The following is a 15,652-nucleotide window of genomic DNA, read 5'->3' as shown; positions in this document are numbered from 1 at the left end:
AATAAGGAGTGGGACACAATCCAGATCCATACAATGAAACCTACAGTGTTGAGGAATCTGTCTACACTGCATGCTTTAGGTATTTTACTCAAGGTGTCTCTCATCTGGCACTGGAAAGAATGTCTATTAACAGTCTAAGTGCACCTAATTGTTTAATTTCACCTGGAAATAATTTGAAGTCCAGCAGTAAGCTGCAGTTCAAGCCAAAACCTGGCAAAAAGGCAGGTCTGAGAAAAGTCTGCTACTGCTGAAACACTGACTGCACATAAAATGCTAACATAGGGTGATTCACCCGAGACATTTTTCACAGAAAAAGCTGCACTATTTAATTAGGCTGAAGTTGCACTTGAGCGACTCTCACAGGGCTCAACTTGTACAGTGTTAAGTTTTCTTTTGCATATATATCTAAAGTATGGCTTAATAACACCACATTTCACATTCTGTGATATTTCAATTCTGGAAATACAGACTTTATTAGACTATATAAGACTTGCCTTTATAAGATTTTGCTTAAAAAATACTCCATCAGAACCCCTTTGTTCTAATCTCCATTTCAAACAGCTTTCACATTTTAAGTGGGAAACATCACTAAAATTCAAGCATTATACAATTACCTCTACAGAGTAAGTTATTTGGTAAGGAAGAAGATTGCGGAGAAGAACAGAAGGCCATAAATGAACAACATATGGAAAATCCCATTCATCTTCTGCACCTAATGAAGTGGTCAATGCATCTTTTACAGGAACAATATTGATGATAAGTGAGTGGTTAGTTGACTTCATAGATTGGCATTTCCTTTGTAATAAACTGTCAACATTTTTCATAATTTCATCAAAAGTAATTCCTTCACACATGTCAAATTCTGCACCCACTCCATTTTCATTGGCTAGTGGTTGCAAACTCAGTACGGATCTGTAAATGAAAACATTTTTAAACACTTAACATGTGACTGAATGTTTCAATTATAAAAAAGTACTATGCAACAGGGACATTCTAGTATTATTTGTATTTAAGAAGATTTCTAGCACTAGTTCATTGCCTGCCTCTATCTTGATTAAAGGAGGAATCAAATGATGGACTGGATCCCAAAATCTCATACTATTTTAACAGTTGGGTTTTTTGTTCCATACCTCCACATGCTTCCCTTACAAAGAAAGGGTTATTGGAGAATCTTATGAAGAGACTACTGAATTTCCTTACAGGTGCTGTTCTGTTCCGGTTCCAAGCTAAAGGCCGGGATCAACAACTTACTCCTAAAACCAAGGCACAGAAAGTGCCCTTCTTTTCAGTCATATAAAGCACCAAGTTAGTTCATGGATTATTTACACACATGGCTTTTATAAGGCAATGGCTTTAATTTAATACAGCTGCTCTGAACAGTTTTAACACATTTCCTGACTGCCTAGTGGAACTCATCTGTGCAAGGAATTAGAACATCACTAAATCTTATACAGATGGTTAGAAATATCAAAGAATTAATGAATCTACAGTACAACATAAGTAATAAAGGAGATATATAGCTTTCACTATTAAAAACAAGGAGAGTGTTTGGAAGAAAACAGAAGGGAAAAGTCTCTGCAACCATAAAAAAAAATCCATCAAAGCAAACCTACCTACATAAAACTTTGTTACAGTTCAACTAAAGTTTACATTCAAACTCGTTGCAATTTTGTTATTAGCTTGTGATAATAACATAGTTATGCTGTATGCCAAGTTCTTCTAAGGTTGATGAGTCTTTTTTACGTCTTTTATAGAGTCTAAATGTATAGCTTTTAATCTCTTACGTCAGAGATTATCACGAAGAATTACCAAGAAAATATGAAAAAAATTAAAAGAAGCCTTTTCAGAAAAAACAAAAAAGCTGCATTAATCACCAAACATCACCCACTAAGACTGCAATCACTGTGTTCCAAAAGTACATGAGCTCAGATTTTTAAAGTAGCTTAGCTAATTTAACTTATTCATAAAATTTGATTTCAAAATCCTTCCAATTCAACAGTTAAATAGTACTCTGTTTAACTTATACTACATGCCCTGAAAAGATCCTACCTAACAATGACAGCACAGTATTATTTCAGTATTTGGTAGCAAGGGTAAACAAATTTTTTAGCATAATTGTATATATACAATAATCAAAAATGTAGAGACATATTCTACAATAAGAGAAAAATACAATAAAATACCTGTAAGAAGAAAAAGGTATGTTGAATTCATTTGCTGGTGAAGCAGTCCCTAAACATCTTCCTTCTTCAAAAACATTTAAAGGGATTGAAAAGTGATTCCTTATCTGTGTAAAATAAAAATCCAGCAACACACATTAGGAAAAACTGTAAAGACAAAGTATTTTGAGCTTAACAAAGCAAGTCTGGGAAGTCTTGTTTTTCATCTTACCCATATACCATTCAAGGTCAGTATTTCAGAAGAACTGCCTCTAAAACAGCAAATATTTTTAAATTACCTGGTTGTGCAGTTCAATGTTATATTTTATTTATGAAACAGATATGTTAACTGCAAAAAGCTTTTCAAGGAGAAACACAAGACTCTGAAAAACCAAAGGAAAGTAAATCCCAGCTATATGGTAACTTTCCAAACAGTGGTGTCCTAAAAATATAATAGATACAAGGTTCAAAAATCCATACAGTGGAAGTGTAAGGGAAGTTAGAAGTTTCAGGTTAAATCCTTAATGTCCATTCCAGGACACTTAGTTATCTTTCTTGCAATTTATTTATTTTTATTTATTTTAGGGTTAATTTAGTTAGCTCCTAGAAAAAAAATAATTTAGAAAATAATAGTAAATTTTGTTATTAACCAAGTCATGAACCATTTTGAGTGAAAAAAAGCAACCGAATTGTAACAAGAACACTATCTCTATAGAACTGCAGTATCTAATTTATCACTGTAGCTATAAACCATATAATGTCTTTCAAAAACACTATGCAATCAAAAGACATATATACCTAAAGGTCTCACTTTTCAACTGATACTGTACTAAATTTGAAAATAACATATCAATGGTACAGGATGAAGAAAATGAAATAACCTGACTGAAGCATAACCTGTGGAACCAAGGTGAGATTAAATGAAATTTGATTAGTTCATACAAAACAAATAGTTCAAGACCAAAATTACAGTTAGTATTAGTTAAAATTATTAATTAATTGTCCTGATCCAAAGTCTGATTGATGTCTACCTGCATCCAGTCCATCTGTCACTTTAAAAATGGTTTTTAAAGTGAAAAATCTTGAAAAATCAAACAAAAAGCAAAGTTATATGGACCATTCAGAGAAGTTTTAAAGTATGTTTTTTCAATGTTTATTTAAAGACTACAGGATTCTTTTCATTCATTAAAAAATTAAATGGATGGATATATAATGACCTGAATAGGGGAACGTATAGTTATCATCTTGCTTCCTTCAACAGTGTCAATTTGACTGACGATGGACCTTTCAACACCTGATTCCTCGTGTCTCACTTTGTAAATACATCGACCCACTTTAGTCAACGGAATCTTTTCCACAGCAGAATGATTATGTGGACCTAGAATTTAAAAGAAGAGACATTAAATGCTCAAAAGGAGTATAAAGAAAGAATTGAAAGACAAAAATGTGTATTCAATAGAAGTTTCTGTGTCATTCAACCTAAAGAATAAAAAAACCACCTGCCTGATGAAAAAGTACAATCAGCACTCTTAACACGCTGCCCTTGCAGTGTCACTAAGGAAACAGCAAAGATTCTTTTCTTGCCACTAGGAAAAGAGTAAATGAGTCTATCACTCAAATATTTAAGTGGGTTTTGCTACTGCAAATAAAATTAGTGCCTCACAGGAAATGTTTAAAAGATGTAATAGCTTATTAACAAGGTACAGGTATTATATTGTAAAAACAATTCATCAAATGGTCAAGTTTGAAAAATTGCCAATTGCTACAATAAATCAATTTAAATTTTAAACAAATACACCATTAAAAATAGCTGAATTTTAATTTTAGCTTTAGCTATGGGTGTTTAAAATTATTTAAAACAATCTTTTTTAAAAAACATCCATTTTAAGAGTAACTTCCATAAATACACATATATACAGAACTCAATTTTAAAACAAAAATAATTTTCAGCAGCTGAATCCTGCAATAAAATATAAATGCAAACAAATATCTGACTCAATAAATATTATTACAAAAATAATTTATCACAGCAGAAAAAACCTATGCTGCATAAATTAACAAGTATGATTATATATATAACTTTAAGCTGTAAAGGCTAAAGCAGGATGTCAAATACTGCTATGCATGTACAATTCAAAGAGATGCTCCTTTCATGTTATGATGTCCTCCAAAATTTATTGACCTGTACAAGACACTGTATTAAGGATGATAAACATTTACAAAAACAGAAAATGTATGAACTTTAGAACTTACATATCTGAATGTAAAATCTCTTGCTACTCAGTGTTGTCATTGCTGTGAACTGGTCACTCTCACTTCTGCTTCTGACAAAATCCATATTTAAACTCTCTTTGTCTTCTAAATGAAATATTTTTGATCCAAATTCAACATTAAGGACACTAAAGGAATCACTAGGCAAGACCGTGATGGGAACTCCTAAAGAATTTATTATTACAAATGGTGCTCGTTCTTTTTTGAAGATGTCTGAAGTTTGACTGGCTGCTTCAGCAAATGCCTAGAAAGCAAAGAATCAATACAAAACATAAACACACTGAGTAAGACTTCACCAAGATGATCTCTGCAAGTATTCATCTAGCAGCTCTAACACCACATAGTTAAGAAATCTTTCTTACCGTGCCCAAGTTACTCAACATTTGCAGTCCTAACTTGGACAGTGTAATGTTGAGCTGGTCTTTTGAGGAAACATTTATTACTGTTTTATATTCTGGAACTTTGTAGTTCTCTTCTTCTTCATCATCTGATTCAAACAGCACTTTTTTAGCCTTCTTCATCTGAAAGGAGATGTTTAAAGAATTCTTATCTGACCACTCATTCTGTAGAAGAAAGTTTCACCTCAAGACTTTCTAGGTCTCCCTTTCCCATTTCTATGTCCTGCCACAGTTTTCCTTTTTTGTTGTTTATGTTTTTATTCTCAAATAAAATCAAAGAGGGAGAGAAGAAGACAAGAGACAAATTATATACTCAGGATGTCAATGAAATTCAAGTAAGAGTAACGAAATTTATGATTATTCCAAAGTAAAGAAAATACATACTGACTACTAACGTATGCAGTAAATACTGAAAACATTCATCTTAACCTCTTGAGCAACACAGTGTAAAATGTTACACATAATTGCCTTCCTTTAGTGTTAAAACAGTCTGCAAATTTAGTCTTTTTGTATTTCCATAAATCAAATACCTATTTGCTTTCATTTGATTGAAAGAAAAAATAAAAAGCTCTGATGGAATATGTTTCTCTAGCCTTCAACACTTCTGGAAATTATGTATTTCCAAATGCTTTATTTCATATCAGGGTGAGGTGAGAAGACATGAGGTTTGACTCATTATCTTTTACCTCTTTCCTGTATTATGTCTTGTACCTCTCTGGAAAATTGTCGGGGGTATTTCTAATAGCAGTTTCTTAACTGCAGTATCTCAGTCCACAGTCTTTATCCTTCTGAGGCTATCACTGTAGAAAGTTTTTGATAATGATAGTCCTAGGAAAAGGGTAGATCTTCAGTTCTGTGCAACCTCTCAGGTTAAAAATACTTGAACAATTTTGAAAAATTCAGGAAACAATGAAATGAAACAGTTAAGACGGAAGGAGGAAAATAAAAGGTACTTCCCATTCTTTGATAAAGCCTTATCTAGTTTGAGACCAGAATCTTGACTGTTTCTATGGAAGATGAAAATTAGGTGGTAAGAACACTACTCCCACAGTACTCTGTGTGCTAATCAACAGCTATCAGTTTTTCCAATACAATTTTGCTATACTACTACTGTGGAACAAGAGCAGTGGCTTGTCTTTCCAAAATAACTGAATGCATCATTAGCATATGGCCTAATAGGACAAACTGATATAAAGCTGTTAAGATTACCTTATGCAACTAGAATAAAATTTTGCCACTTGAAAGACAATATTTAACAGATCTGAGTGTCTGGATCTTTCCTCATATAAGAAGTGGTTTCATTTACTATTTGGGAAAAAACTCCCAGTAACCAACAAGGAATAAAATTGTTAGATGAGTCTCAGAAATGAAAGGTGGAGAGGATTTGGTTTTTTTAAGGTATCATAATGCGATATCTGAGCTCAGCTCTGTAAACTATACCTTGATTTCAAGAGTCCAGGGCCTGAATAAGTCAGTCTTCTCAACTTCTAGTGGTTCAAGCAAAGGTTCCCACACACCAAACATCTCATTAAAATAATGTACCTATCAAAATCCAGAAAGCAGTTAGGAATTTACATAAAACTTAAATTAAAAATTCTGATTTACAGTATATTAATTATTTTGGTAATCTAAAAGATTAATAATCAGATTGAGCTTTCAGCAGCTACCTTAAGATGAAACAAATGCATTAGAAAAATAAATGAGGCAGCTAAGTTTCTACTGCAAAGTCCTTTCAAATAAGTGATAAAAATTGTGCCACTTAAAATACAATTTCGGCTTAAATGGTAGGTGCACTGGAATTCAAAACCACTACAAATAAGGAAGAATCTACCTACAACAATCACTGAATTTTGTTACTAATTTCCAAATATGAGTCCATTTGGATGTTTTATGAACAAAACTGTTTTACAGAAACAACACATTATATATTCTACTGTAACATTAACTGAAGATTATTAGAGACTTTTAGCCAGCTGCCATTCCAACATTTAACACTGATGCAACAGGTCTTTAAGAACTTGCAAAGAGTGTAAATGTGAGGCTGCATAACACCAATTACTGTGCCATTAACTAACATTACATCTAATGCATTAGATTTTCATTCTAACTTAGCTATCTTAACCCCTCATTCCCATCATGCTCCCACAACACATATTTGCAGGAGTTTAGTCACCAAATATTTGGGTTATTTTTCTTTTATTGTCTAAATAACTTGCATGTAAGATTTAGACAATAAGGTTTAGCATCCTAGGAAAACTTCTGTTTCTTTATGTAGGATTCCTTACCTCCAGCTCAAGGCGAGAATGTAGGTTGATTAGAGTACTCCAGTTCTTGACTTCTCCAACAAACGAGGACTTGGCTAAAAGCATTGGCACTGTTCTGTGCCCAACCCCAGCTTCAAGTGTTATAAAAACAGATTCTATATTAATTTTCAATGACTCTCCTGTGGGAACTAGTTCAGTCTTAGGATTTTTATCTCCATTTTCATTAGTCTCTTCAAGAAACCACATTTTCAGATTTTTTATATCTTTCTTATTCCACAAGTCAGGAGGAATTTGACTAATCTCTTCTTTCGTTGTTTCTGTAGTTCGATAAAGCGCTGATGTAATAGTAATTACTGTGTTTATGATTATTGGTGAAACCTGCAAAAAAGAAATTGGAATAACTGGAAATGAGACTCTAGTACAGAAATAGCTAGATTCAGACACAAAAATATAAGTATGTTACAATAACAAAACACTTCCATTTTCTACAGGACTCTCATTTGAACATACTTCCCTTCCACAAGTAATAGTTCAATCTTTTCACATTTGCTATCCCTGCCTTGTTTCCAGATTGAGGCTTTCTAAACTACTTCATTCAATGATTTATCTGAACACTTCAAAACTTTTCTCTGCACACCAGGCATTTAATAAAACACTGATTCAAAACTGAAGCATAGTGACACAGTTGTTTATTTTCAATTTTATTCATTTTGACATGCTCTACAGGTAAGTGACCCAATGAAGTACAGGAACAATTCCCCACTTCAGTCATTCCTGAAGCAACTTCATAGCCTGCTTAGTGGGAAGTAGAAAATTAAAAACATAACACAAGTCTACTTACTTCTATTGTTAGAGATTTAATGGTTAGATCAGCTGTTTGTGGACTAGTACCTGACTGTTTCATTTCAAAGAAGAAGTCACAAGGCTGCAATACCTATACAATAAAGTAAAAATATATGTCATATATAGAGAAAAATATTTTTATAAACTTGCTTTGAAATCATACATAAAAAAGTTTTTTACATTAATGAAAGGTTTTCTTCCTTTTTACTGAAAGAAAACTTACCCATACTTGGTTTTTCAAAATTAAGAGAAATTTGAACGTTAGTAACATGATGAAAGAAAAACCAAGTATCCAGAAGCATCACCTCAGCCATTCTCAATCATTAAAGTCTGAAACGTCAACTACAATAAAATACATTACACTTCAGTAAACCCACTCTTAGGGTAAAGTCTTCTGATACCTTCAATGCCCTGCATCATCATGTCTCTGACTTCTGAGGAAAACCCGTTTTTCAATTGCAATGCAGCAATGACACAGTTACAGTTTTCCTGAATAACAATACAGACATTTGAAACACAATCACTCAGTTCCAACTTTGTTTTGCAATCAGTCCCTGAACATTTTCACTTGCCAAAGTTTACCAAATTAGAGGTATGCTATAAACAAAACCAACACAATATTATTAATAGAGGACTCAGAGGCAATTAGACTATACTGACACTGTGCAGACAGGAAAATTTGCTCTCAAATCCCCATCTGAGATGGTCAGTCTTTCAAAAACTATAATTTCAAACCATATTGATGCAGCAATCTTTTCTGACATCTCTGTCCATATCTGAATCAGATGCTGGAGGCATAGATATACCCTGAATTAGTCTAACCACACTTTTCCCAAATAAGTTTGATCTAACAGAAGTTTTTGTCCATAATATTGTTTTTACCCTATTGCTCGAATTACCTTTTTTTCTTTCTCTGTATTACATTCAGGAATGAAAAAAAACAGATTTCTCTTTAGACCAACACACATATGAGAAACACACAAAAAACCCCTCATCATTCATGCTATTTTAAATCTAGAGGTTAGTTTCCCTATTTGGCATTTGGACATGACACTAAGGGATATGGTTTAGAGGTGACTATGGTAGTGCTGGGTTGGGAGTTCGATCAAATGATCCTGAAGGTCTCTTTCAGTTTTGATGATTTTGTCATCAAAAGGATGAATTCGTCCAACCTAATTACTTTCTGTCTTAGGTTACAATGTAAGATGTATCCAAAGGTATGTACTCTATCACCATCTTCATAAGCTGTTAAAACCAGGCGGGACGGTGTTCTTTATCTCCTCCACGACTCATCTCTCTGGGGTGGAGGGCAGGGGGAGAGAGATATATTCTCCTAATGGGCCATCAAGCCTCATTGCATGACTGATAAAATTACATCATCCCACTGTGAGATGCTGTGCCCAGGGAGAGGAGCCAAGCATTTCTACCTGGATACAATCTGAGGTCTGAACATCACAAATGGCTACTGGATTCTCAGAGGCCAAGAGCTCCATAGCCACCACAGGACCTTCAGAGGAAGATCAAACCCTTCTACAGGATCACTGCCTTCAACAGAACCACATCCGACACATCAACAGGATTGCAGCCACCAATTAATCAGACTGCTACCAATACCCTGACTAACAGTTGTCAGGTTATATTCTGTCTCCATCAGTGTTTCTGCATTATTAAATGTATTTTAATTCTCCTATTAAATTGTATTTCTGACTTGGGATCTCCTGGTGGCTTGCTTCCAAACTAGTGTACTTTCTCAGAGTAAAATTAGATTGTTTACAGAAAAGCCTGGGTTCAGAGGTTTGCTTACACACACTTTCAAAACGAGCAGTTATGCTCCTACCTAGGTTTTTTTGGGCGGTTTTTTTGATTTTTCTCAAAAACGTTCTGAATCTTTCAAGGAAGGTATTAAGGCACTGAAACTAGTGTCCTCTGAAGTATTTTTCCCTATCTATAACACAAGCATTCTGTCAGATTCAGATCTTTTTCCCTGTTTCTACAGTCTGAGATAAGAGATTCTATCAGAAGATATTCCCGTAAGAGGGAAGATTTCATGCCCAATAGTTTTCTACAAAGAAAGTAACATTTATGCCACATTTGCCTGCCACAAAACCAGAAGTCGAACAATTTTGTATTGTGGCTATCAATGCTAGTGCATCACTTCTGAAATGACTACATAAACATTTTAGTGGAATTAAAGACTGGGTAAACCCAAGGAGTAAACTGAGGTGCTATGATTCTACCTGAAATTCAGATGAAAAGGAAGATCCAGTTCTTTCTGCTTACAGCTTTGGTCTTTCCTACATCACTCCATAAGTAAGCAGACAATACAGAGAGCTGAAAAGTTTTGCTCTTCAAAATTCCTCTGTGGTCTGAGAACACGAGTAATTGTTGTATATACAGCCAATTTCAATTTTTTTCTTTAATGCAATGATATCATCACAGAGTTAATTGAGGAACAGTCTGCTGTAGAGTCAGGAAAGCTGCAAGAAGCTCCAGGAGTCAGTGCGACTTTCACCTGGTCAGTAACTAACAAGTCTGATTCTGTTGCCAAATATAAATAGGCAGCTTTACTGTAACAGATCTATAGACCAAAACATAAAGGAATTTCTGAACAGCATACAGTAAGTACATGATTCTGAATATGCACTTCCCTCTTTTTTTCCTGACACCGTTATTCTCTTACATATTCTCTTTAATACAAAGTTTTAGACTGACAGCACTCCAAATTTATTATATGGCATTTGACATAGCATATGCTTACAAAATTGTATTTGCTTGGCTTACATGTGAAATGAAAGATAACATTATACTCCTTGGGGCTCTGCATTGTAGCTTGTCATACAAAGCAAACCCCAATGCCATAGATCAAGACAACGCTTTAGGTGTATATCAGACAAAAGAGAATAAAATCAACAAAATGTTAGCCACAAAATTTTACTCATACTGTAAATCTATAGTACTATATTGTAGTATACATTTTAACAATGAACATTGCAGAAATTATCTGTATTTTAGTTACACAGCAGCTTTTAAGTTACATGGCACCTTTTAAACACACAGCATGGTTGCAAACTCACCGTAGTAATGCTCCCTTTCCTTTCTTCTGGAAGAAATGGGCATGCTTTTATCTGTATTTCTCTAACAGCAGCTGTCATGTTGTATCTTTCAGGGCTATTTTTAATGAAGACCTCACACTGTGTTGTAACCACCAATGCAGGAGCATCACTTCTAGTTAAATCAGCCACAAACACAATCTCTGGATTTTTAACAACAATGTTCATTTCCATTGTAGATACAGGCTGCACAGATGCTTCAGAAATATAAATAACATTAGTTTACTTGTTCAAAGATTAAATCTCAATTATTTTCTTGTTCATTTAATTATTAATATAATTAATTTTATAATTAATAACAATAATTATATAATTCTTGTAACTTATAGGGAGGCACTGACTATTCAGGGCAACAGCCATTTCTAGCCTCTTCATTGCAGACACAAAACCACTTAACATCTAATTACTCTTAGATACAACAGAAGACTCCCCAAAGTTTCTCCGTCAAAATGAAAAGGAAAACCACTGTTGAATGAAAATGACAAGTATCACCACTGTTACTATCTCTGACATTAACAAATGTATCAGCTTCACTCCATACCTACATCTGCCAACTCTGATAAGAGTTTTACAAAAAATGCTGGGCACATTTTCTGCTCTCTGGAGTAGCTCATTTTTCCACGGGAGAATAACGCAGCATTACTGATGACTAATGTAAACACTTGCAATAAAAATACACTTTCATATAAGACTTCCTTTCTCCTCAGACTTTGAGCATCTGCAAATAATCACAAAAGGCCTAGCTGACAGCAACACAACTACAATATTTAGAGCACAGGAAAACACCACCAAAAAACCAGGGACTTGCTTTGGTCTCTGATGACAACTATCTGAGGCCCGAAGCATAAAAAGAGTATTTCCTGCTCTGATGCTCTAATGGACCAATTTTTGTTGTCAGGTACTCAAGCTAAAAATCTGTTTTCTGATGTAGGAAGAAATGCACATCAGTGGACAACTGAAATGACATTTTTAGGCAGCAGTATCAGGCAGGCCAATTCCACATGTAAGCACAATATATAATATGCTCCTCTATTAATCCCATTATATTTTAAACGTACATTTTAGGTATCCTCTTTCTCTAGTAAGACAAGACTTCATTTGGAAAGAAATACTAAACGTCATTAATCTATTTCCATGATGCAAAGAAAGAAACATCAATGGTTACAAGCCATTCTATACATATAATATAATATACATATTTCCTATACATAGGAAATAGCATAAAAGGAGTACTGTATTTTTTACATATAACAATATCAAAACTGAGCTGATATTCAAATGCAGATTTTAAACTATTTCAAGGTGTATATTGGTATATACCTTGGTCCTTTACAGGTAATGACTGCTGTTTGAGATTTCTTTGCGCAGCACTTTCTGCATTAGCCTTTAGAAATATATCTGCTACAGTAAGTAGAAACTCCATGCTTGCACAAAGGTAGATCTCTTGAACAATAACATCAAGAGCAGTGCCATCTCTCCCCTGTTTGTAGTTTACATCCACCATAACTTTTTTTTCAAATCCAGGTTTCATTTCCACCATTCTGAAACACAATTAAGGAGGCATTTAAGGAAACAATAAAAAGCCAGCCACAAATACTGAAAAACACTCAAGATTCCCATTCCAGATGCAATACATTAAGAAGACTGAATTTAAAAAGCAATGCAAATAATTTTGGAACATGACTAATAAAAACAGCAGCACTAAATTTTTGTTACTTTAAAACTAGCTGGAATCCCATACTGGTAACTTAAGATGTTAATAATTTAACAAGACAAACCATCATATTTCCTTTACATATCAAAAGTATGTATGTAAGTATGTATGTATGTATGCAGGTTTACATATCAAAAGCACTACATTTTACTGAAGTTTGTTACTATTCATGAGACATCATCTCAGTCTTACTTAAAACTTCATTAAAGTGGAAAGTGAAATTGTTTTCTATGTACATTTGTTAAATTTATATTTAAAGTTCAGTTTATTTCATTTTTTGTATCTAGCACTGGTCTCTCACAAAGACATGGAACAAAAGGCATGTGAAACACATGCATGCACAGAAATAAGTACTTTAAGAACTCCTACACTAAAACAATTGTGGTTTTAACAGAATACTAATGAAATGTAAACATTATGAACTCTTTGTCTAACTCCAATAAACAGTAAATTATGTAAAATTACAGACCTTGGTGTAGCCTTCTGGATGGACTGTCTCTTATCATCTAATGTACAGTTTGCGAGTTTGACTGAAGCATTCATTGAACCATCTGATAACATTTTCAGAGCAGCTGACATGAGAACTAATTTAAACTCTGCAAGCTTCAAAAGGTCATCTCTCTGATCCAAACTGTTAACCTGTTTAAATGAAACATTTGTAGATTTCATTATGGGTAGCAAAAATAATAAACAGGTGTGATACACAGTTTTACTCTAACTGATGATATTTTCAAAAATAATAAATAAACCCACTAATAATTCAAAATGTTGGGGTCTTTAGCTTGATAACCACAAACAACCACAACCACATACAAGACAAAATTTTCAAAATGCAAAGCTTTGCCCTTCTACCATCTTTATAAAGCAAGTTAACATAAGTGAGAGACCTAAGTTTACAATAACTTACAAACTTTTAGTCAGAAATCTAGTGACAAGTTTTGTAAGTTTAAACCAACATGAATATAAATGTATTCCTATTGACAAATTTAAGAATTGTTCTCTACCATTTTGTGTGTGTCCATGTACCCATCTCTACATGTAATTAATTAGTATATTGCATTCCTCTGCATATTTTTCTTCCCAAACTGTATTTTAAATTAATAGAAATTCTCATCAGATTTTTAGTCAGATGACAGAAGATGCCATGTATTATGTGCTACCACTGCCTATTCTATTTCCTGTAGTATCTGCCAAGCAATTTAAATAAAATAGTTGTTCTCTCATTTCCATCACATTTGTTATTATTGCTAGAACACACTTTCTCTGTCATAAATTAAGCTATTCTTGTTCAGAATTTTGAGAACTCTAGGCAATCTTAAAGCTGCTGATTACTGTTTGTAACCAAAATTATACTTACCTGTTTTGAATTTGAACTATACAACACTAAAGTCAGAGAGTCAAATCTGAAGTCCAGTTTTAGTGTTGTTTTTATTTTCATAGGTGAATGCAATTCCACCACAGCTGATGTCACAACAGTTACACCTTTCAGGAATCAAAAAAATGGTTAATATTTAAAAAATTACCTGACTGCAAATAAGGAAAAAAACCAAAACAAAATATCCTCACTTACAACCATAAAGACAGCAACAAAGCTTTTTCTCCACATGTAAATCCATCCACACTTAGCATATGTTTATCATACTTTATGTAACTACTTTTGGCAAAATCACACATCTAAGAATACAAAATTTATATTCACCCCTTACATATTCAACATGAGATTTTTACCATCTTTAAAACTCAAATGTACAACTTCTGGTTAACACTACCATGTGCAAGAGTGCTACAAAGAATACTAATTTACTTTCCTCCTCATTTGTTCATCTGCCACATTGTTGCTAGTTTTCATGTGTAATAAAGAAGTTCAACAAAAGACAGCTTTCTTTACTCGCTTTTCCTTCTACTGCATGCTGAGTCAATGGGCAGTGACATGTATCAAATAAGAACAACTTTCAGGGGCATCATCATTACAACAGACAAACAGATATAAATCGGGACAGCAAGGAAACCACCATATAAAGGAAAAAGAGTAAAATGGTAGCTTTCCAAAGTTGGGATGTTAACAAATGCAATCAAGAGACTTTTAAGTACTGCCTTGCATTATGGCCGGGATAACAGGACCTTTACATTACATGTCATGCCCCAAAACTCACTTCAGTGGCTCACTTGCTCCTATTCATTATTATTACTGTCAGATATTGCTCAAAACACCATGTCAAGATAATAGGTCCACTAGCAGTCAACCAATCTCATCAGCTAAGGAGGCATTTAGTGACAGCAGCAACAAGAGCAGCATCAGTGGCTACAGCTGGCAGGGCAAAATACCTCAAAAAGCCTGGCAGGGGGCTCCCAGAGTCACGGAAACCTGAGATGGGAGACCTGGCAGGACTCAGGAGCTCTCCTAAGTGAGGCCTACATGGTGAGGGCCTTGCCAGAGCAACCGAGGGAGATTTAAATGACTCCAGGGAGCATAAGAACTTGGAGCACAGTGAAAATGCGAGCAAACAGGACATGGCACATCAGAAGGATGTGGCACAGCATTTGCTGCAGCAGTTCATGTGGGCAGGGCATGTAGAAGGAGAGCGTGACCCTCCACAGCTCCTGAGGAGAGCTCACCTGGTGGTTTTCACCTACTCCACGAGAACAGACATGTGATAAGAGAACAGTGAGAACACTGACCTCCATAATGCCAAAAGCCATTGCTAGTAGCACAGCAAACCAGATCATGCTTCTCAGAAACAGGCAGCTGTTCAGGTCTGCAGCTGCAGGGAGTGTTTGAGCTTGGCATTAGCATCAGAGGGCAGAAGAGACTACAATTGTGTACAGTGGGACCAGGTGGATGATGTATTGAGCCTGGTGGCTGAGCTTAGAGAAGTGGAAAGGCTGAAGAGTA

General features: G+C 34.5%; 1 protein-coding gene across 4 annotated transcripts in view; it reads right to left on the bottom strand.

Moving 5' to 3' along the window:
* Window positions 1-15,652, bottom strand: part of VPS13A (vacuolar protein sorting 13 homolog A) — a 108,099-nt gene that overhangs the window by 38,057 nt on the left and 54,390 nt on the right. For all 4 annotated transcript variants that reach the window (XM_063179666.1, XM_063179665.1, XM_063179667.1 and 1 more), the window contains exons 36-47: window positions 14,117-14,241; window positions 13,229-13,398; window positions 12,366-12,586; window positions 11,010-11,242; window positions 7,934-8,026; window positions 7,114-7,470; window positions 6,269-6,370; window positions 4,793-4,951; window positions 4,413-4,674; window positions 3,377-3,537; window positions 2,184-2,287; window positions 615-912 (exon numbers count right to left, since the gene is read on the bottom strand). In XM_063179666.1, the coding sequence (XP_063035736.1) occupies window positions 615-912; window positions 2,184-2,287; window positions 3,377-3,537; window positions 4,413-4,674; window positions 4,793-4,951; window positions 6,269-6,370; window positions 7,114-7,470; window positions 7,934-8,026; window positions 11,010-11,242; window positions 12,366-12,586; window positions 13,229-13,398; window positions 14,117-14,241 (2,285 nt within the window). The remainder of the gene's footprint in view (window positions 1-614; window positions 913-2,183; window positions 2,288-3,376; window positions 3,538-4,412; window positions 4,675-4,792; window positions 4,952-6,268; window positions 6,371-7,113; window positions 7,471-7,933; window positions 8,027-11,009; window positions 11,243-12,365; window positions 12,587-13,228; window positions 13,399-14,116; window positions 14,242-15,652) is intronic.

This window comes from Melospiza melodia, chromosome Z (assembly GCF_035770615.1).
Source record: "Melospiza melodia melodia isolate bMelMel2 chromosome Z, bMelMel2.pri, whole genome shotgun sequence".
NCBI classification, from domain to species: Eukaryota; Metazoa; Chordata; class Aves; order Passeriformes; family Passerellidae; genus Melospiza; species Melospiza melodia.
This window is presented reverse-complemented; position numbering and strand designations above follow the sequence as displayed.